General features: G+C 44.0%; 1 protein-coding gene across 1 annotated transcript; it reads left to right on the forward strand.

Moving 5' to 3' along the window:
• Nucleotides 1-12,931: 12,931 nt before the first annotated feature.
• On the forward strand, nucleotides 12,932-23,198 carry LOC134577314 (ferritin, lower subunit). The gene is made up of 4 exons (XM_063436010.1): nucleotides 12,932-13,074; nucleotides 18,018-18,164; nucleotides 21,838-21,963; nucleotides 22,890-23,198. Exons 1-4 carry the CDS (start codon nucleotides 12,973-12,975, stop codon nucleotides 23,037-23,039), a joined length of 525 nt encoding a protein of 174 aa, XP_063292080.1. The 5' UTR covers nucleotides 12,932-12,972; the 3' UTR covers nucleotides 23,040-23,198.
• The last annotated feature ends 645 nt before the right edge of the window (nucleotides 23,199-23,843 follow it).

A 23,843-nucleotide genomic window follows, 5' to 3' on the forward strand; every position in this document is an offset into this window, starting at 1 on the left:
CACTTGTGACAAAGAATAAACAACATATGTTTGAGCTGGCCCTGAAGAAAGCTAAAACTGAACATTTATCAAGGTGGCTACAGGTAGAGAGATCTGTCAATATGGCTTCTCAAGGGTTTAAAATTAAGACACCCGGGGGCGTGGCCAACCGAGCAACAGAGAAGACGTGTTTACACAGAGCTCTGTCCCAGATAGCAGAAAAAGCCGCTTTAAACACCGAATTAAAAACCTAAATAAGCTGAGAGCCAACTACCCTCACACGGAAGGTACTATGGGGCGGAAAAACAAAAAACCTCGCCATCCAGAGGCTCCAAAATCGCAAGATATAAGATTATCTTTTGAGAGGCCTACACCGCGGGCCCAGGCCAAAATGGCGCCCGACCCGCCTAGTGAGGATGAGGCCTCGGATAACTACCAAGAGGAGGAAGAAGCCCAGACCACACAGTCGGAGGGGACCCCCTATAACGAGTCGGAATCAGAGGAAGACTCCTCACCGGCTACAAAGAGAGACATTAAAAATCTCCTGCTGGATATGCGGCGGGTGTGGAAGGCTGACCTCCTAGACACTCGCACGGAAATAGGGGCCCTCAAACAGCGGGTCGCAGCACTCGAAACTAAGGAATCGACTGCAACCCAGAGTATGCAAGAATCCCACAACAATCTGCAAGCACTAACAGACCAAGTACAGAAACTTACCAGGTCGATGTTAGTGATTGAGTCCAGACACAGAAAAAAGAACATCCGCCTCCGCGGCATTCCGGAGAGTATTGAAGGAGAAGCTGTAATGCCTTTCCTTCGACGCTTCATGGCCTCGCTAGGCATAGGAAGCAATACGAGCTCAGAAACATTGCCATCAGCGTTCCAGGTCCGTAAAGCGGCAGCTGCCCCTGCGGACGCCCCAAGAGACGTAATTGCCGCGACTAGAGACATTATAAACCGATCCACAATCATGGCCAAATCGAGAGAGCTGGGCACCTTTCAATTTGAAGGCTGCGAGATAGTCATATACGGTGACCTCCCTTTTGCCGTCCTCGCAGTCAAAAGACAGCTGATACCGGTGGCAAGACAGCTGAGAGAAGCGCGGATTAGATACCGGTGGGGAGCGGACGGCTCTCTACTAGTAGCACAGGGGACCGACATACTTACCCTCTCATCTCCTGAGAAAAAAGAAACTTTCCTCCAACAACTGACAGCTACCTCAAAACTGCCTGCGAAAATCCAGAAGCCGAAGATAGGTGCACAAGGACTCACCAGAATCCAACCGTTAAACCCACAAGTTCGACCCCTGGCTACACCACATCTCATGTAGATACACATCGCTCACAGCGGTCCTCTAAAACCACCAACTACTTGACATCGGGGCACAATACCTGCCCAGCACTACACAGTCCATAATTGTGAACTCATAACAAAGTAAACGGCAAATGCAGCCATAAAAACATATGGACCACATGTTAGCCCCCAACCAGTGAATATCTACTTGGCTTTGCGTTACTGAATATCCCTCAGTTAAATGTTTTGTATTCTGTGCTAGCAGAGCCCTAGAGGCGAACATGTATAGACCACACTGCACACTAATATGTCGATACCTACTTATGTAATAATATACAAGTTAGCTATACTATATGTTGTGTATGGTACACATCTAATCTTATTGCCTTACATCTAACCTACTGCCTTACACCTTAACATATATTTTACCATACTCTACCGCATGTCACACCTAATGAGACTTCGCAGGGACCACACATAGAGCAACAGATCTTCTCCTTGGATCCTCTGTATCTGCCCCACACATGCCCGATTTGTATGCCTAAATGCGTATGTAACACTGTGTTAATGACAGTCCCCTCTCGTATCTACCAACCACTGAATAGGGTTCAAGAGTCAATCACTCATAGTCCACAATGTACACTAAAAGGCCGAGGCCTAAATATGCTTAAAATATGCTTAATATATAAGTTGATATATATGTTAAATATGCTCTATGTTATATATGCTCTATGCAAATGTTTTATTCTTACCTTTTGTAACCTCATACCTTGATGCAGATATTTTCTTTGGAATTGGAAACTCCAATAAAATACAAATTTAAAAAAAATAAAATTAAGACACCCAGGGGTTTATAACATAAAACAATTACAGATCATAAGGCAAAAATGTAAAGCTAGAAAAATTGCAGGTTAGAGAAGTTTGTCAAATCAGCTATTTTGGCCTGAAATTTGCAGTTTTACTGTGATCTCTGCATAGTTTCTGATTTAGTCCATACATCCCACAGGGTTTATTCACTAAACAGTAAATTACAAAGAACTGACAATGCAATTCCGATGTTTTGACTAAAATAGAGTGTGATGTAATTCCAGTAAAATACAAGTTTAGCAGGCTAAGATTGCCACAAGGCATATGTATGTATATGTGTTTGTAGTATCAGTTAGTTAATTACACGTAGCTAAGATACTGTTATCACTGTACTGACCAGGTGCAGGAATGTAAGAACTGGAATTACGCGTCCCTCTCCTTTGTATCAGATGAGCCACGTGGTTAGACCGGATGGATGAGTTTAGACTCTATTTATTAAATAGGTTAAGGGTATGTGTGGGTGTAGTTAATTGTGGGAGGAGCTACAGTGCTATATAAGGAATGTACTCTATGTATTCAGTACTCAGACTTTGCTGTATTTTGGTGACGCTAGTCCCTCTGAGTCCCGATCGGTGATCCAATAAAGAATCTCTTCCTTCCTGAAGAAACCTGTGTCCATCTCTCTGTGCTTGGCTTCCGTCAGTTTCTCCGGTATCATTTGGTGCATTGGCCGGGAAGCTCATCGTTCAACGGTAGCTGAGAGGCAGAGGCGTGAGACGGTCTATCTTTGCCCACGTTCTCTACGGCTGCACCCCTGAACTTCTGCGTGGACCTCCCTTCGTCTCGGCGCCACTGGTCTGTTGTCCAGGAGATCATCGGCCTCTACGTGAGAAGTGCTGGGGTGTCCCCGTCGATGAGTGTGAACTCAGGTTCAGGAACGAGGAGCAGTGTCGCCTCATGGTAGCTAGGACTTGCTCGTCCACTAGGACTGGTGTTAGGCCCATTTTGGACACGCCCCCTGAGTCCGAGATCCCTTTGCCGCCCCCTTACTTTCCGTTAAGAAGAAGTGACGCAAACGCAGGAAGTCCTGCACCCCTCCCCTCATTACCCTCATCCACTTCCGCTTCCTCCTCCAGTACAGGATCCACCCCCCCTCGTACTAAATCTCCCCTTCCGGAACCAGAATCCACCCCCATTAGAAACGAATATCCTGATTTGGCGCCACTTCAGACTTCCGGTCAAGCTTCATCTAGCTCGGCTCGAAGTGTTTTATTTACGACCTTTTCCCAAAACCGACCTCCCACATCCCCATACCCTATCTCTCCCCGACCGGAACCCATGACTGACGCCTCTCTACGTAGCCCCATCCAAACCCGACAGTTGACTGGTGCCCAACAATTAAAGCACTATCAGATGCCTCTTCGTCTGAATCCCGGGTCAGCTTATATCGATGCCGCAGGTCAAATGGCACACGCTGACCCAGTCTTCGTATATGTCCCATTTACCACAACCGATCTTTTAAACTGGAAGACCCATAATTCCTCGTATACTGAGAAACCACAAGCTATGACTGATCTGTTCACCTCAATAGTACAGACGCATAATCCGACATGGGCTGATTGCCAGCAGTTACTAATGACTTTATTTAACAATGAGGAAAGGACAAGAATAAATCAAGCAGCCATTAAAGCATTAGAGGATAGAGCCCGTGCTTTGAACCAAGCCAATCCAGCAGCATGGGCCGCGACACACTATCCCAACACCGATCCCGATTGGAACGTAAATGGTGCTGATATGGTTCAACTCAGAGCCTATAGAGACGCTATAATTGCTGGCATGAAAGCCGGAGGAAAGAAAGCCATTAACATGTCGAAGACAGTTGAGGTGATCCAGAAAAGCGATGAAGCGCCCAGTGTCTTTTATGACCGATTATTGGAGGCATACCGCTTGTATACCCCCTTTAATCCGGAAGACGCAGACAATTCCCGAATGGTTAACTCCGCCTTTGTCAGCCAAGCATACGGAGATATTAAGCGCAAGCTACAAAAGTTAGAAGGGTTTGCAGGTATGTCCATCACCCAACTAATGGAGGTAGCAAATAAGGTCTATATGAACAGGGATACAGAAAGTAAGAAAGAGGAAGAGCGCAAGATGCGTAAAAAGGCTGATATGCTAGCGGTAGCGATCGCAGGCGTAGATAAACGGGGCCCAGATAGAGGCAATAATAGATGGAGTAGGGAGCCTTTGAGTAGGGATCAATGCGCGTATTGCAAGGAAGAAGGGCATTGGAGGAACGAATGTCCGCAAAGAGAGCAGTACGAGAGAGACCAACCCAGGGCAGGCTACGGAAACTTTAGAGGTAGAGCGAGAGGTAGAGGAGGCCCCGGAGGGAGTAATGGTTATAGAGGGAGTAATGGGAACAGAGGAAGTGTTAGGGAAGACAGGTATATTCCAGCAGCGCAAAGGTCCCGCGATAGAGAAGGTAGGGACTTTGTAGGATTGGCTGACACTGTCATGGAGGACTATTGATACCGACCGGGCTCCATCCCCCTTGGTCGAGCGGAGCCTATGGTCGATGTATCAATAGGGGGGAAAAGGAGTGCGTTCATGATCGACACTGGTGCTGAACATTCAGTGGTGACTAATCTAGTTGCTCCTCCATCTGGAAGGACTATTACTGTGATAGGAGCAACTGGAAGAAGTGCTGAAAAACCGGTTCTTAAAAGTCGACTCTGTACATTGGGAGGCCACGTAGTAAAACACCAATTCCTTTATATGCCTGAATGTCCAGTCCAATTGCTGGGACGTGATATGCTATCAAAATTACAAGCGCAGATTACGTTCCTACCAAATGGAACAACATCCTTAAAGTTTAATGGACCTTCAGGTATTATGACTTTATCCGTACCAAAGGAAGAAGAGTGGCGACTTTATACAGTGTTGACTAGCCAAAACCCTAGGAGTGATGAGACATTGTTTAACGTACCAGGAGTTTGGGCAGAGAACAACCCACCAGGACTGGCCCGCAATATTCCACCAATAAAAATTGAACTGAAACATGGGGTTTATCCAGTGAGCCTAAGACAATATCACATTCCGCAGAAGGCTAAGAAGAACATCCAATCCTATCTGGATAAGTTCATACGGTATGGTATCCTAAAATTCTGTACTTCCCCCTGGAACACCCCATTGCTGCCTGTTCAAAAGCCCGGTACAGATGAGTATCGACCTGTACAGGACTTAAGAGCAGTCAATGATGCGGTTGTTAGCATACATCCAGTTGTACCCAATCCATATAACCTGCTTGCTTTAATTCCGGGCGGGGCTACTTACTTCACAGTCTTAGATCTCAAAGATGCCTTCTTTTGCCTCCGAATTGCCGCAGAAAGCCAATGTATTTTCGCTTTCCAATGGGAGAACGCTGTAACGGGCTCAAAACGCCAAATGACTTGGACAAGACTGCCCCAAGGGTTTAAAAATTCACCTACCCTATTTGGTTCAGCTCTAAGTCAAGATCTACTGGATTTCGAGTCTATCCCAGGAGAATGTGTATTGTTACAATATGTAGATGACTTGTTGATAGCAGCAGTTACAAAAGAAAAATGTCAGCAAGCAACGCACGATCTACTACATATTCTCTGGAAGGCAGGATACAAGGTGTCCAGGAAGAAGGCTCAGTTGTGTTTGCCAACTGTCAAGTATCTGGGATTCCATATCTCTGAAGGTCAAAGGATTATGGGGCCAGAGAGAAAAGAAGCTGTCTGCCAAATACCAGTACCCAAGAATAGAAGACAAGTGCGAGAATTCTTGGGGGCAGCAGGCTTCTGTAGGATATGGATTCCCAGCTATGCGATACTGGCAAAACCTCTGTACGCAGCCATCAAAGGTACAGAGCACGACCCCTTCTTATGGACCCAAGAACAGCAAACGGCATTTGAAGATGTGAAGAAGGCTTTGATGAGTGCCCCAGCATTAGGTCTACCTGATCACACACGACCATTCTACTTATATGTACACGAGCAAAGAAGAATGGCTGTGGGAGTATTGACACAGTACTTGGGATCATGGCAAAGACCTGTTGCCTACATGTCTAAGCAACTGGATGCAGTGGCCAGCAGACTTCCACCTTGTCTAAGAGCCGTAGCTGCAGCCGCCCTGCTAGTAGCTGAAGCCGATAAACTCACTCTGGGTCAAGAACTTTATGTACGAGTCCCACATGCAGTACAGACGTTGTTGGATTACAAAGGAAATCATTGGTTTAGTAACAGCCGTATGACCAAGTATCAAGCAATGTTGTGTGAAAACCCAAGAGTGCATTTAGAGACTGTAAACACCTTAAATCCAGCTACCCTTTTGCCGCAACCTACTGAAAGTCAACATGATTGTTTGGAAGTAATGGATGAAGTATTTTCAAGTAGACCAGATCTTCGTGATTTTCCCATCCAGAACCCCGATGTTCAATATTACACCGACGGCAGTAGTTATGTGAAAGAAGGGATCCGCTATGCAGGATATGCAGTGACAACAATAGACAAGGTGATAGAAGCTCGGCCACTGGCGAAAGGAACATCAGCACAAAAGGCAGAATTAATAGCACTAACACGAGCGTTACAATTGGCTGAAGGTTTAAGAGTAAATATCTATACGGACTCTAAGTATGCGTTTTTAACCACTCATGCCCACGGAGCTTTGTATAAAGAAAGAGGACTACTGAATTCAGAAGGCAAAGAAATCAAGTACGCAGCTGAAATCCTACAACTATTGGAAGCAGTGTGGGAGCCGAAAGAAGTCGGTATCATACATTGTCGAGCGCATCTGAGAGGAGATGGTGATGTAACCAAGGGAAATCGGATGGCAGATAGTGCAGCTAAGCGTGCTGCTGAATCAGGAAGACAGGAGTATGTGGGGCATATAGCTGCTCTTATACCAACTCCACTGTCCCAATGGACTCCAGTTTATACAGCTCAAGAAGAGGAGTGGTTAAAGACTGAACCGGGAAAGTATTTGGAGAACAAGTGGTATCAGCTAGAAGATGGAAGAATAGTCATACCAGCATCACTAGCGGTAGAAATTGTCCAAAATTATCACAACGGGACACATTCTGGGAGAGACAGTACTGAAGAATCTCTCAGGAAACATTTCTACATACCAAGATTGTCCAACTTGACTCAGGCCATTGTACGCAGATGTGTAACGTGTGCTAAGAATAATGCAAGACAAGGACCAGTAAAGCCACCAGGAGTCCAGTTTATGGGGGGACTCCCCATGTCCGATCTACAAATAGACTTTACAGTAATGCCTAAATCGGGTGGACATCGTTACCTGTTGGTAATTGTGTGCACCTATTCAGGCTGGGTAGAAGCATGTCCTACTCGTACAGAGAAAGCAGGAGAAGTTGTAAGATTCCTGCTACGAGAAATAATACCCCGATATGGACTACCCTGTTCTATAGGATCGGACAATGGTCCAGCTTTTGTTCATCAGTGCCTACAACAACTGACTCATATGCTTGGTATAAAGTGGAGGCTTCATACTGCATATAGACCCCAGAGTTCTGGTAAGGTAGAGAGAATGAATAGAACTATAAAGAACCAGTTGGCTAAAATGTGTCAGGAAACCCAACTTAAGTGGAACGTTCTCTTACCCATAGCTTTATTGCGAATCCGCAGTACCCCTACCAGAAGGATGGGCCTCTCTCCTTTTGAAATCATGTATGGGCGACCACCTCCCGTACTTGGTAACTTAAGGGGGGACTTGAGTCAGTTGGGAGAAGGAATTACCCGGCAGCAGGTTGTAGAGTTGGGTAAGACTATGGAGGAGGTACAGAAATGGGTACAAGATAGATTACCTGTGAATATTTATCCCCCTGTTCATAGTTATCATCCAGGAGACCAAGTGTGGATTAAAGAGTGGAATAATGTACCGTTAGGGCCCAAGTGGAGAGGTCCTTATGTTGTTCTTTTGTCTACCCCTACAGCGATAAAAGTAGCCGAAGTAACTCCGTGGATACATCACTCCAGGGTTAAACCAGCAGCAGTCGATTCTTGGCAAATTACAGCAGATCCAGAGAATCCCTGCAAGATCCGGTTGAAACGCACTACTCAGTCGGAGTAACGAGGAATTATTGTGGATTACAAATTTTATTGTTACAGGTGTGAGTGAGAAGGCCATAATAAAGCCTGTCCGCTTACCAACACATAGTGTATAAGCCAGGAAAGTCTCGAAGGGACACCTGTGAAGACGAGCAGAACTCCATTCCCTGCAGCCCTCACATCCTGGAAGCTGAGGTTCCATCGCACGGACGAAGACTGAGGATGACGGCGAAAGATGTGCTTTTGATTGTGTTTATTTATATGTGTTTTTATATTCAGGAAGGTAGAGGTACCGACACTCCTAGCTGTGAGGTATGCATTAAGACTACGAGAACAGGTAACCATATTTCCCAAACCCTAATTTGGCATTCACAATACGAATGTAAAGGAGAGGTATCAAGATGTAGATACCTAAATATAGACTATAGTGTGTGCCATTTAGGAGTAGGAGAACCTAAGTGCTTCAGTCCAGAGTATCAACCTCGTACAATTTGGTTGACTCTCAGGAATGGAGATCCTCAGGGGACCCTAATTAATAAGACGGTGTTAGAATCCGTACATTCTTCGGGTGTTCTGCTATTTGATGCATGTAAGGCGATATCAAGTGGTAGAAAACCGTGGAATGTATGTGGGGATCTTAGATGGGAGAGGACGTATGGGTCTAATGATAAATATATTTGTCCCAGTAGTAAAAATAAATATGTGAGTCCTAGATGCCCAAATAAAGACTATAACTTTTGTCCATATTGGTCTTGTGTGGGGTGGGCGACTTGGGGACAGACAGTAGATAAAGACATGATAGTGACTAAGTTGCCGACTAGCCCTTATTGTAAGTCTATGGAATGCAACCCAGTCCATATACTTATTAATAACCCCGACAAGTTCCTAGATAAGTATGGAAATTTATTTGGGTTTCAGATATACGGGACGGGTTTAGATCCTGGGACATTATTGTTTATAGGAATAGAGACTGATACGGTATCCTCCCAGACTCATCAAGTATACCATTCCTTTTATGAAGAGATGAGTATAGATAATAAGATCCCCCATAACGCTAAAAACCTGTTCATTGACCTAGCTGAAAGTATTGCTGGTAGTCTTAATGTTACCAACTGCTATGTGTGTGGAGGTACTAACATGGGAGACCAATGGCCTTGGGAAGCAAAGGAGGTAATGTCCGGTTCTGAGGCAGTTGACCAACTAATATCTACACAAGCCGATTATCATTTGAGTGTTAGAGGTAAATCTGAGTGGAGATTAAAGACCTCCATCATAGGTTATGTTTGCATAGCAAGGAAAGGAATAATGTATAATACTTCTGTAGGAGAATTAACTTGTCTAGGGCAAAAAGCTTATGATGATGATACTAAAAATACAACTTGGTGGTCGGCTTCAAATGTCTCAGAACCATCTAACCCGTTTGCTAGATATGCCAGTTTAAAGGATGTGTGGTTTGATTTATCCATCACATCTACCTGGAGAGCCCCAGCAAATTTGTACTGGATCTGTGGTAAGAAAGCCTATTCGGAGTTGCCACAGGACTGGGAAGGGGCATGTGTGTTGGGTATGCTCAAACCATCCTTCTTCTTGTTACCGATTGAAACAGGTGAGACTTTAGGTGTTAAAGTGTATGATGTGAATCATAGGAAGAAAAGGGGACCCTTAGAGATAGGCACCTGGGAAGATAATGAATGGCCTCCCCAGCGTATCATAGATTATTATGGGCCAGCCACGTGGGCAGAAGATGGTACCTTTGGTTATAGAACCCCAATTTATATGCTCAACCGTATTATAAGATTACAGGCGGTGGTTGAGATTATTACTAATGAGACCTCACAAGCACTCAATCTTCTAGCGAAGCATAATACCAGGATGAGGACAGCAGTGTACCAAAATAGATTAGCCTTGGATTACCTTTTGGCAGTAGAGGGAGGTGTATGTGGGAAGTTTAACCTGAGCAATTGCTGTCTTCAAATAGATGACGAAGGGCAAGCAATAGCTGAGCTTACTAGCCATATGGTTAAACTAGTGCATGTGCCTACTCAGGTATGGAAAGGGTACAATCCAAGTAGTTGGTTTGGTAGCTGGTATGAGTGGTTTGGAGGGCTTAAGGCAGTGGTAGGTGGAGTCCTACTGATTTTACTGTTGTGTCTACTCCTACCGTGTCTTATACCCTTAGTAGTTAGGTCTGTGCAAAGCCTGATAGGAAGTATAGCAGAGAGGAAGGCTGCTGCACAGATAATGGCGATATATAAGTATAAGGCTCTAGATCAAGGAGAACCAATGCAGGAAGATGAGTGTTAAAAGATTCACATCATAAGATAAGTCTGGTCTGGTTCATGGTAACCTGAGGTATATGCAAACCAAGGTTAAGTGATGCCTCAAGTAATTGTGAAATATCAGAGGCATCAAAGGGGGGAATGTGATGTAATTCCAGTAAAATACAAGTTTAGCAGGCTAAGATTGCCACAAGGCATATGTATGTATATGTGTTTGTAGTATCAGTTAGTTAATTACACGTAGCTAAGATACTGTTATCACTGTACTGACCAGGTGCAGGAATGTAAGAACTGGAATTACGCGTCCCTCTCCTTTGTATCAGATGAGCCACGTGGTTAGACCGGATGGATGAGTTTAGACTCTATTTATTAAATAGGTTAAGGGTATGTGTGGGTGTAGTTAATTGTGGGAGGAGCTACAGTGCTATATAAGGAATGTACTCTATGTATTCAGTACTCAGACTTTGCTGTATTTTGGTGACGCTAGTCCCTCTGAGTCCCGATCGGTGATCCAATAAAGAATCTCTTCCTTCCTGAAGAAACCTGTGTCCATCTCTCTGTGCTTGGCTTCCGTCAGTTTCTCCGGTATCAAGAGAAGTCTGGAAAATGATTTTACATTCTGGATAAACAACTGTCCTTCAGTGGATTGGAGAAAATAAACCGAAATTATGCAACATATTTACAAAACACCAAGTTGTTGAGAACAGAACACTAAATTGTAACATTAACCCCTTAAGGACAGATGACGGATATATTCCGTCATGATTCCCTTTTATTCCAGAAGTTGTGTCCTTAAGGGGTTAATGTGTGCACAGCCAAACTGTGCCTTTGGTGTTTGGAAATGTTTCCAAATACACTCTTGCAGTTCCTATATTTTTAAAGTTCTCTGCTTCTGGAACTGGTAGAAATTAGATTATTTTTTTTTTTATATTCTCTATATTTTCTCTCTATATATTTATCTACACGTTTCAAGAAGTGATATGTGTTCTGGGAAACACTAAAAGGGTTATTCACTAAAGTGAGAATTAAAAGTGAATTTGAAATTTTAGGTCAAAATAGCTGAAACTGAAAAATTCGCATTCTCAGTGAAATCCCCATACGAAAGCATTGAAGCAATGCTTTCCTATGGGGAGAGTCTAATGCACTAATGCTCTTGCAGCGCATTCACAGGGTGACCAGATCCACAATTTAAAAAAAACAACACATATTTTGTAATGTTTATAAAAACGCATTAAAATGCTTGCCCTGCAGTATGTATAACTCAGATTCTGCATAATTCTTTATTGCCTAGTTACTTAATCTTATACACCTTCTTCTTAATTCTCCTTACTACAGGGCAGCCATTTTAATGTGATAAGTGTCCCAGAAAACATGGTGGATGTGGTTACCCTGCGCATGCGCATTAGGTCCACCCTGAGCTGACCCAGTGGCGAGGGACATCAGCGCTGGAACTGGGTAAGTGATTAAAGGGTTTTTAACCCTTTAATTGCCAGGAAACACTAGAGAGTGGGGCATCAGAGGGCTTTATAGTGTTAGGAATACAGATTTGTATCCTAACACTAAAGAATCCCTTTAAACTTGCCCAGTAGATGTCCACAGTGCATTGCAACAACTCCCATCATTCTCTGCCAGTCTAATGAATTTGGTTCACAGCAGCCGCCATTGCATTGCATTTTTCTGTGACATTTGTTTCAATTAAATAAAAATAAGAGAAAATAATCAAGCGCTGATATACGTAAGCTTTCCCCATCCGCTGTGTTTTTCTGAACACAGTTAATGACTTTAAACGAAAAGTGCTGCCCTAGACTATGTAACACACACATGGTGCAGAAGGCAAGTCAGTCAATTAAGGCAGCTCCTTCCAAATTCCACATTTACTAATTATTATTATTGCCATTTAGTATTATTATTTTATTATTTATATAGCGCCAACAGATTCCGTAGCGCTCTACAATATTAAGGGGGGTGAGGGAGGTGGAATTAACTATAAATAGGACAATTACAAGGAAACTGACAGGAACGATAGGTTGAAGAGGACCCTGCTCAAAGAGCTTACAGTCTATAGGAGGTGGGGTATAAAACACATTAGGACAGGAAATAGCGATCAAATAAGGTGGGAGTGAAGCAAAACTGGAGGAGAGAGTAAAGTGCTGCCCGTTTGGAGAGAGCTTTATTCCTGCAGCATATGAACCCATATGAATACCATCAGGAAGTGGAGTGTGCCCAGGAAAGCACAGTACCTGACTTGCTCTGCTTTCACACCAGAAATATGTTTGTGTAACTATAACAATATAATAAACACAGCACAAAAATGAGAATTTAACAATCCTAGCTGTACTGGGTCACCCCCCTCCCCCGACCTCATATAGTTAATGTGATGGGAGGGAGTTGTGTTCACTGCATTTGTAAGGGAGGGCAGAGAGGGGCTAGGTGGGGCTTATTCACACAGGCTTCATGTGGGGGAGGGGCTGCCAAGCTAGAATGCATTAAATGGTTCTTGAGGCTGCAAGCCACAGATAAAGATGGAATCCCAGATCAGGCACAACTTCCACCAGGACTGTGAGGCAGGCCTCAACCGCATGGTGAACATGAAATATCACAGCTCCTATGTCTACCTGTCCATGGTGAGCCATTCTGTGTCATTGTGTCAACACCAAGAAACAATTGTCAGAGCTCATCCTATCTTACAGTTATACACATCCCCCCTCCCCTGTGCTGTTAGTGACCGTGTAAAGTCATTTATTGGAAACAAAGAATCCCCAGTCTCAGGGATTCTGTGTGTTCAGCCCTGGGGATTGCAGCTTTCAATGCTCTGTGTGTAGTAAACTATAGGGTTCTAACATAGAATGCTTCCCAGGCTCTGGGGACACTGTATTTCAGTGCTCCCCAACCTTTTTATCGCCGCGGACCGGTAAACGTTTGATAATTTTTCCGTGGCCCGCTTGTTTTGATTTAATAAGACAAAAAAAACCCAAACAGTCACATATATTAAAAAAAAACACGCAGACACATACATAGTCAGAAAATCACAAACACAGTCACATAAAGACATAGACTCAAAATTGTGTGTATGTGTGTGTGAGCGGTGCAGTGTGTATGTGAGGGTGGCAGTGTGTGTGAGAGTTGCAGTGTGTGTGTGGGGGGCAGTGTTTGTGGGGCAGTGTGTGTTGTGTGTGTATGGGGGAAATGTTTGTGGGGCAGTGTGTGCAGTGTGTGTATGGGGGCAATGTTTGTGGGGCAGTGTGTGTATGGGGGCAGTGTTTGTGGGGCAGTGTGTGTAGTGTGTGTATGGGGCAGTGTGTGTAGTGTGTGTATGGGGCAGTGTGTGTAGTGTGTGTATGGGGCAGTGTGTGTATGGGGCAGTGTGTGTATGGGGCAGTGTGTGTATGGGGCAGTGTGTGTATGGGGCAGTGTGTGTATGGGGCAGTGTGTGTATGGGGCAATGTGTGTAGTGTGTTTATGGGGCAGTGTTTGTGGGGCAGTGTGTGCAGTCTGTGTATGGGGCAGTGTTTGTAGTGTGTGTATGGGGCAATGTGTGTAGTGTGTGTGTGGGGCAGTGTGTGTATGGGGACAGTGTTTGTGGGGCAGTGTGTGTAGTGTGTGTATGGGGCAGTGTTTGTGGGGCAGTGTGTGCATGGGGGCAGTGTTTGTGGGGCAGTGTGTGCATGGGGGCAGTGTTTGTGGGGCAGTGTGTGCATGGGGGCAGTGTTTGTGGGGCAATGTGTGTAGTGTGTGCATGGGGCAGTGTTTGTAGTGTGTATGGGGCAGTGTTTGTGGGGCAGTGTGTGTAGTGTGTTTATGGGGCAGTGTGTGTATGGGGGGTAAGGAGGCTTTTTAAAAATTTATTTAATTAAAATTAAGATATTCATGTCCCCCCTCCCTTCTTACCTTTACTGGGAGGAGGGGGGACATTTCTTAGTCCCTGGTGGTCCGGTGGGGATTCCCTGGTGGTCCGGTGGTGGTGAGGTGAACTCTAGCCCAGTTACAGGGCTAGAGTTCACTCTCGCGAGATTTGGAGCGTTGCCGTGGTTACCGCGGCAACGCTCCAAATCTCGCGAGAGGAGGACCCGGAGGAGCTGCAGGTAAGAGCTCCCGGGTCCTCTCTCACTCCCCTGCCGGCTGTCAGCACAGTGCCTGCAGACCGGGGAGGGAGATCTCTGATCTCCCCTCCGGTCCGCAGGCACATTGCAGGGCTGGCACTTGGGCAATGCCAGCCCTGCATTAGCCGGCAGGCTCGCACACCCCACACCCCTGGGCGGCCCGGTACCGTTTGATCCACGGACCGGTACCGGTCCGCGGCCCGGGGGTTGGGGAACACTGCTGTATTTGTATGTACTAACCTATACATTGTAACATCTAAAACCCCTTCCTGCTTGGTGTTGAAGGTTTATTACAGGGGGGAAAAACAAACATTTGCATAGATCAAACAGTTGCTAACTGACTGCATGTTTTCCTTTACCGTCTCAATTCTTTCCAAAGCGTGCAATCGATTGTTTACAAATCCATCATTCCAATTTACACAGCGTTAATCCTTCCAACCAATGCTTACTTCACCTCTAACCACAATGGCTTCAATGTTAATATTTTTGGATAAGTGTCTGAAAAGCTTTTAATTTTGGATAAACTATTAAAATAATTGATATAAAATATTAGTATATTAAGTTTATCTAAAAACATTAAATCCTTTAAAAAGCTTATTCAAAAAGCTTAACTTGAGGTCAATGTAAGTTTGTCTTCGCTGTGCATAGCTGGCAGCTTACATAATACAATCGCTTCCTACCTGCTGTTATGACTACAAAGCTCCTGTAGTAGCTGCTGTTTTTTTTGTTTTTGGACAGGAGCACAGAATGAGCTAGAGTAGCTAGACAGTTAATTCATAAAGTGGAACTCCGAGTGAATATTACATTTAAAGGAACACTGGTGTCAGGAATAAAAATGATGTATTACTGACACTATAGTGCAGGGGTAGGCAACCTTTTAGCAGCGCTGTGCCGATATAGGATTGTGACGTTGCGTGGCGATCCTATTTTTTTTAAATTGAGGTGTGTATGCTGCCGTATTCTGCTTGTGTTATTTATACTGAATTTGCTTTGTATCGTTGTATTTGTGCGTATATGAGCTATTATATTGTATATGTTCATTAGAAGTTTATGGTATCTTGTATGATACATATGAATGTGGGCTGTGTATGAGGGCTGCTTATGGAATTGTGTGTGGATGGATAGGTCACATTGTGTGTTTGGTAGTGTGTGGGGGCTGCTTATATTATTTGTATGAGGGGAGGGTTATTCTGCATTTCTGTGTAAATCTAGCAGTGTGGGTGGCTTCCGTGGGGACCATGCCGGCCAGGTATAGCTCAAGTATAGGAGCTGCAACAGCAACTGCAGGCTGCTCTGCTACAGTGTGGATTCCTATTTACAAGTTCCATATGTGCTGCAATGCATAAATTGAGGACTGCTCTTCACCACCTCTTCGTATTAACAGATATCTGAAGTTTTACTGGGACTCCTGATAGGACAGAGCCTGTTTGGCTCTAGCAGCCTTGAGTGCCGTGCAAAGACACCTCGAGTGCCGTGCATGGCACTAGTGCCGTAGGTTGCCTACCCCTGCTATAGTGTTTAACTCTTAGGTCCCTGCTCCCTTTGCATGGGAGAGGTGTTCAAACTTTCCTTTTCTCCCTTGCTGTGCCTGACCATGCCTCCTTGGCTGAGATTCTCATTCTTGATGATCTCTGCCAATCCAAGGCTATTGCGCATACGTGGCAAAATTAATCTCTACGGGGGAGTGTTTAGCATCTCTATACAGAGAGTGAAGCTGAACTTAGGTGCTCCACACTATGCAGAAAAGAGGCACCCATAGTTCCAGTCTGAATGACTGTTAGTAGAGGTGCTACTAGGCAGCAATGTTACCAATGCTTCTACTCTGAAAAGGTAGTGTTTATAGTGCTCAGCCTGCATGAGCTACATTAAGCTGTCGTTTTTCTGGTGACCATAGTGTCCCTTTAAGGCTAAAGAACCAAATAGCTAACCATTGTACAGTTTGCAACTAAATTGTCCCTTGCCCCTTAGCTCCTCCTGGCACTGTGCCCTTTTTTACCAGGACACAGCATGGCATGTGTCTGACCATATGTCAACTTGCAAATAGGGCTAGTAAATAGTCCATAATGTATACTGACAATATGGATGTAAACATCCTAATGTAACGCTATTGCTGCATTACACGAATACTATCAAGACATGGCCAGACCTGAATTAAAGAGTGTCTGAATAAAAGGTCTCAACTGAAATCATTCCAAAAACTGGAAAGGTAACTTGGGTTTTTATTTTTTTTTTTATGCTTTCATCCAAATATAATACCATATGTGCAGGCAATAGACTTTGACAAAATACTTGCACTCATCACACTTTCTCCTTCTCGCCCTCATAGTCCTCTCGGTTAAAGTGTTTCTCCAGTGTCAAGAAATCATATTTGTTTTCCTGGCACTGCAGGACCCTGTAGTGCCTCTCTCCCTCCCATCACAAGTTGCTGAAGGGGTTCAGTGACTTACCGGAGTCCAGCGTCGATGTCCCTCGGCGCTGGTCAGTCTCCACCTACTTTCCACCTATTCTCCTCCCCCGCCGACGTCAGCCGGCCGTGGAGACCTAATGCGCATGCGCGGCAATGGCTGCGCACGCGCATTAGACCTCCCCATAGGAAAGCATTACTCAATGCTTTCCTATGGGGATTTCGGCAACGCAGGAGGTCCTCACGTAGCGTGAGGACGTCCAGCGTTGCTTAAAACACTTTTGTGTTTTTAAGAACACGGTAGTCCATAGCCTACTTTACACTCTCTCCTTCACTGTTCGGTTCTCCAACACACCACTTTTACGGACTGATTTTTGGTAATCCTAATATACATCAATCCCTCTTCCCCTTTGACGTCGTGTTCTTCCTATTGTGTTTTTTTACTTTTTCATTATACACTTGTTTGAGCAGGGCCTCCTTCACCTCTTCCGTTATATTCTCTCATTTACTTGCAGCCCACTATCCCATTCTATAACTGTGATGCGCTCCAGAATATGTTCATAATAGTGTCTCATGTGAATGAGTGTGTAATTTCTTTAACAAGAGGTTTAGGGGGAGTGCAGAGCAACATACAAAAGTTCTACAGTTTATGGGGTGCAGTGCCCAAACATTAATATGTGCACATTAACCTAGGTATGCCTCTGGCTACGCTTACTTTCCCCATGCCTTTCTTCTGATTTGTTACTTCCTTTTTCTCTACCATTTCATCACCTTCTCTCCACTAGTCACTGTTCCTTTTTACCACATTATTACTTCCATCCATCGCAGTTCCCTTGGCCTCCTCTCTAACCATTTGTGCACAAAAGAAAAGCATTGGAAGTGATGGTCCAGTGAGGAAAAAAATGAGGTTTGTGTTTGTCTTACACTCAATTTTCTGTTATGCTGGGGAATTAAAACAAATTTAACCCGTGTGAAATCCAAATCTTCAGTTCCATTAAGAAGGCCACAACGAAGATGGAGCACTGATCTATGTGAATATTTACCAGGGTTTATTTTTCCGCAGGGATACTACTTTGACCGTGATGATGTCGCACTTGCCAATTTCTCAAAGTTTTTTCGGGAACGTTCAGAGCAGGAAAAAGAACATGCAGAAAAATTTATCAAATACCAGAATGAGCGAGGAGGCCGTGTCTTTCTACAAAGTGTTGAAGTACTTATCTTTCACTAATCTTTTTATCTTTTGAATTCTGCTGTAAAGTTTAAGGCTTTTACTTTTGTGTTTAAAAAAAAAAAAAAAAAAAAGCATTTTGAGTACATCTCATAGATTTTCTCAGATTGGTTTTAAAGAAGTTCCCATTCTGAGCACACCACGGTTTGTTTGGGTATTTTGTTTGTATTGTGTATCGCAATGGGGCAAGTGCTGCAGGATTCGATACGCATGTACATTTATTTCTTTTGTATTGAATCGCCGTTAACTTTTTGGTTATTCATTACCAACTCATCCAGCACTTGCAGCCTTTTATTGCTGGTCATGTTTGTACAGGATGCAAAGGAAATTAAAATCTATACTTGTAAAAAAAAAAAAAAAAATATTACAGTATTGATATTACAGAGATCACTAGGACTAACTGCTTTTGTACTAAGCTCTTCTCTGTAACTCCTGGCAACCTTTCTTGCCAAGAGTTGCATCCCCATGGTATCCTATTACATGATCAAGAAGAGAGAACTGTCATTGACTGATGCTGTGAGACATCTGATAGCAGCAAGGTTGTCCGACACATGCATTGTATATCTGCATAAGCATCTGTTGGTTATAATGTTGGCTGTAACTCATTGGCAGATGATGTACCAGGCTGCATTTTGGTTAATCCTTCCAAAGCCAGATAGAACAGTGATAAGTAAAACAACCTTGCTTTTAGATAAAACAATAAAATGTAATAAGCAAGAATTTAATTATCGAAAGCTACTAAGAGACTGGTCCACTTTAGTGCATCCTTTGTGTCCATCAGATTAGACCTTGTCCTGACAGAGCTACAGGATAAAGAAGTCCCCATTTTTTGTTTCTTGTTTGATTGCTAAGCCCATCTCTGCTTAAAAAGGAACCTACAGTGTAAAGCATCTTAAAAAAAAAAAAAATCCTTTTTGTTCCTAACCCTTTGATACACCTTTACATTTAAATGACAATCAAATGTTCATATTCAGCTGTTCTATGATTTGGATGTAAGGTTAGTGTAAATTGCAAAATCATTGGGGACCCAATTAACACTTCCACCAGCAACCCAATAGGGGATTGAAAGATGTCTGGGGATGTACAGTTGTGGAAGAGATGACTGTTAATAAATTGAGGGAGGTACAAACAGACTGCGAATGAAAATAATTTCCATCTTCAGGTATCGTTATAGGGTTTCTTAAAGGACCACTCTAGGCACCCAGACCACTTCAGCTTAATGAAGTGGTATGGGTGCCAGGTCCAGCTAGGGTTAACTAATTTTTTTATAAACATAGCAGTTTCAGAGAAACTGCTATGTTTATCAATTACCGTATATACTCGAGTATAAGCCGAGTTTTTCAGCCCATTTTTTGGGCTGAAAAACCCCAACTCGGCTTATACTCGAGTCAAGGTCTGTATTATGGCAATTTGCATTGCCATAATACAGACCGGGGGAGAGGGGGGCTGGCAGAGCTGTACTTACCTGTTCTGCAGCTCCTGTCAGCTCTCTCCTCCTCCGCGCCGTCCGTTCAGCACCTCGGTCAGCTCCCAGTGTAAGTCTCGCGAGAGCCGCGGCTCTCGCGAGACTTACAGTGTGAGCTGATAGAAGGAGCTGCACGGACGGCGCAGAGGAGGAGAGAGCTGACAGGAGCTGCAGAACAGGTAAGTACAGCTCTGCCAGCCCCCCTCTCCCCCCCACTGAACTGCCACTGGACCACCAGGGAAGGAGAGCCCCCCTCCCTGCCATGTATCAAGCAGGGAGGGGGGACGAAAAAAAAATAAAATAAGAAATAATAATAATTAAAAAAAAAAATAATAAAAAAAAAAGGGGGTATAAGGACCACTGTGGGAGGGGGGGGGGTATAAGGACCACTATGGGAGGGAGGGGGATAAGGACCACTATGGGAGGGAGGGGGGGGATAAGGACCACTAGGGGAGGGAGGGGGGGATAAGGACCACTAGGTGAGGGGAGGGGGAAGTAAGGACCACTAGGGGAGGGGAGGGGGAAGTAAGGACCACTAGGGGAGGGGTGAGTCAGGACCACTGGGGGAGGGGGGTGAAGGAACACGGGGGTGGGGAGGTAAGGACCACTGAGGGAGGAGGAGGGGAGGTCAGGACATATGGGGGGGGGCAAATATCCTTGCACCGGCCCTGCACACACTGCATTCATACATTGCATTCATACACACACTGCATTCATACACACACTGCATTCATACACACACTGCATTCATACACACACTGCATTCATACACACACTGCATTCATACACACACTGCATTCATACACACACACACTGCATTCATACACACACACACTGCATTCATACACACACACACACACACTGCATTCATACACACACACACACACGCTGCACTCATACACACACACACGCTGCACTCATACGCACACACACGCTGCACTCATACGCACACACTGCATTCATTATACACACACTGTAAATAAATATTCAATTAATATATTTTTTTTAGGATCTAATTTTATTTAGAAATTTACCAGTAGCTGCTGCATTTCCCACCCTAGTCTTATACTCGAGTCAATAAGTTTTCCCAGTTTTTTGGGGAAAAATTAGGGGCCTCGGCTTATATTCGGGTCGGCTTATACTCGAGTATATACGGTAGTTAAGCCTTCCCCTTTTTCCTCTAGTGGCTGTCTCATTGACTGCCGCTAGAGGCGCTTGCGTGATTCTCACTGTGAAAATCACAGTGAGAGCACGCAAGCGTCCATAGGAAAGCATTGTAAATGCTTTCCTATGCGACCGGCTGAATGCGCGCGCAGCTCTTGCCGCGCGTGCGCATTCAGCCGACGGGGAGGAACGGAGGCGGAGAGGAGGAGGAGAGCTCCCCGCCCAGCGTTGGACAAAGGTAAGTTTTAGACACTTTCCCCTTTCCAGAGCCGGGCGGGAGGGGGTCCCTGAGGGTGGGGGCACCCTCAGGGCACTCTAGTGCCAGGAAAACGAGTATGCTTTCCTGGCACTAGAGTGGTCCTTTAAACTTTTTTTTTTTTTTTTTTTTTTTTTTTTTTTAACTAATGCCTTATTGGCATTATTCTCTAGGTCACAAAAGAAAAGCTCAAAAGTGTTTTTTATAATACCTAAGCTACGTGTGGCGTGGGAGTAAGTTGACCCTGGCACAGAAGCGCCAATAACAGACGTGGTTGTGGTTGGAGTAACGTTACAGTTTATATTCAAAGATGAAAGAAATCAGGTGGGGGTGATTTGCCTTAGAAAGGGTGGGAACAGAGCATGGATACATTTTACCGGAGTAGTTACTTGTCTAGTTCTCTGGTTTTTAAAGATATTGGTTGTAAATACAATTTGTTTCAGTAGACTTTCTTTGTTTTATGTATGGGGGATGGAAGGAGTAAAGTTCCTTTTGGTTTTGAGTGGGCAGCAGCCATGCCCATTCTGCCACCTACTTATTATTCAACTTGCCAACAAACTTTCTATCTCTGCTATTTTGACCTGAAAATTTGCGATGTCATAGCCGTTTTCCACAGACTAACAGTTTAGTAAATGATCCAGCTTCTGTATGTGCATCCTATTTAGAAAGTTTGACTTTCTTGTCCGGTTATATTCTATATAACAGGTAATTTGAAAAATGTATCTGATACTTGAAGTGTTCTCCTTACCCAAACTATGCTTCCTTGTTAGAAACCAGAGCGGGATGACTGGAGCAATGGGCTCGAAGCACTGCAGTTGGCCCTGAAGCTGGAGAAGACTGTAAACCAAGCTATCTTAGATCTGCACAGTTTAGCTGGGGATAAAAAGGACCCACATGTAAGTTAATGTTACACTTTGACTTGCACAGTTTGTAGATAAATGACAATCCCCACAACACCACTCAATCACTTGTATACATTGTGGAGTTTATTCACTATAACAGGATAGACCACATTAACCACTCCAGGTCTTTGGGCCTACATCTCCCATGATGCTTCTCTGCATTATAGCTGTAAGTGCATTATGGGAGATGTAGTCCACAACATCTGGAGTGCTGAATGTTGCCTACCCTTTTCCTATAACATATATTGTGACAAGCAAATTACATATTTAATGGATCTATTCGCATAGTGATGAATTGACAAGTCAAATTTGGAGAAAACAAATCCTCCTGAGCTATAATTCCCTTCCCCCATTAATGCACACTTTCTCTTTAATAAATAGCTTTGTTTGGCTCAAAGTATTGTTTTGGCATTTAATTTGTGACTCTGATTCAAATTCTCCACATTTCCCAGGTTGGTTTAAACAAACAAACAAAAAAAAACACGTTAAGCACCATAACCACTACAATGTGATGTAGAGGCTATGGAGCCAGGAGTGCCCTAGCACCCACCCCTAGCACCCACCCAAGTACATAGCCAAACCATTTGGTATCTTCAAATGCTGCTCCTTGCCTCCTCCCATCCTTAAATGAGATCTGGGAGCTTTTAGCTCTTGGCCCATAAGCTGAGCTGAGCAGTGCTGTGCTTGACACTGAGCTTCCAATGGAGAGGAGGCAGGGAGCAGTGCCCCACAGATCAAATTCAAGAAGTCATACCATGGTCAGATGGTTTGACCAATTTAAATGGGGGAGGAGGGTGGCAGGACACTCCTGTTACCATAACCACTACACCGCACTATAGTGGTTATGTTGCTGGATTGATGAATGTAACTGTTAAAGGCTTGTTCTTGCCAGTTGCTGTGATCTTTTGATCTTCCTGCAGATGTGTGATTTCCTGGAGGACCCATTTTTGTCTGACAGCACAGAGACCATGAAAAAGCTCGGGGACCACATCACAAGCCTGAAGAAACTCTGGGGAAGTCATCCTGGCATGGCAGAGTACCTCTTCAACAAGCACACGCTGGCCAAGTAAAATGTGCTACAACTGCTACCTCTCGCATCGTATTTTATAAAAAAAACTTGAATATATTTCTATAGAACAGTCTCTTTCCCAGTATTTGGATGACAGAACTTGACTTTGTAAATTTTGTTTTGCAATAAAAGGTGCTCCTGGGACCAGTTCAACCAAAAAGTGTTTTCTGGTGTGTGTTTGTTTAATTTTACCTTACTGCAAATTTCATGTTTTATTTGCTAAACAGGCAAAGGCCCTGAGTGTGAACTATGACAGTCTTCAAAAGGAATACAGGGCCTGACTTATTGGACTAAATGTTAGTTCTACCATCACCCTTGTGGTGGCAGCACTTACTCAATATTGCATAGTAAATGACTCTAGTTATTAAATACAACTTCACTTTTTTTTTAATTATTTAAAAATAAAATATATATATATAATTTTTTTTTTTTTTGTGGAACATTGGTGTTGAATAATACATTTTCCTAATGCTATAGTGTCCTATTCACCATTTAGGTGACCAGCCAGGCTTAAAGTATACAATAGTGTTGGGAATACAAGCATGTTATCTTAACACTATAGCTCTCTGCCTTCCCTCTCCCTCGGTCAATAAATGGTAAGATGAAGGGGTCTGGGTGCCCAGGGTGTTCCCTTTTTTTTTTATTTATTTTTTTAACCCCCCCCCTCCACAATTTTCTGGAAATCTTAAAGGACCACTATAGGCACCCAGACCACTTCAGCTTACTGAAGTGGTCTGGGTGCCAGGTCCAGCTAGAGTTAACCCATTTTTTTTTTATAAATCTAGCGGTTTCAGAGAAACTGCTA

This window comes from Pelobates fuscus, chromosome 11, assembly GCF_036172605.1.
Source record: "Pelobates fuscus isolate aPelFus1 chromosome 11, aPelFus1.pri, whole genome shotgun sequence".
In the NCBI taxonomy this organism is placed as follows: domain Eukaryota; kingdom Metazoa; phylum Chordata; class Amphibia; order Anura; family Pelobatidae; genus Pelobates; species Pelobates fuscus.

Coding starts and splice junctions, on each gene's coding strand:
- LOC134577314 (XM_063436010.1), top strand. CDS start 12,973: ATGGAATCCCAGATCAGGCACAACTTCCACCAGGACTGTGAGGCAGGC. Junction 13,075..18,017: donor CCTATGTCTACCTGTCCATG/GTGAGCCATTCT, acceptor ATTTTTCCGCAG/GGATACTACTTTGACCGTGA. Junction 21,964..22,889: donor GGGATAAAAAGGACCCACAT/GTAAGTTAATGT, acceptor ATCTTCCTGCAG/ATGTGTGATTTCCTGGAGGA.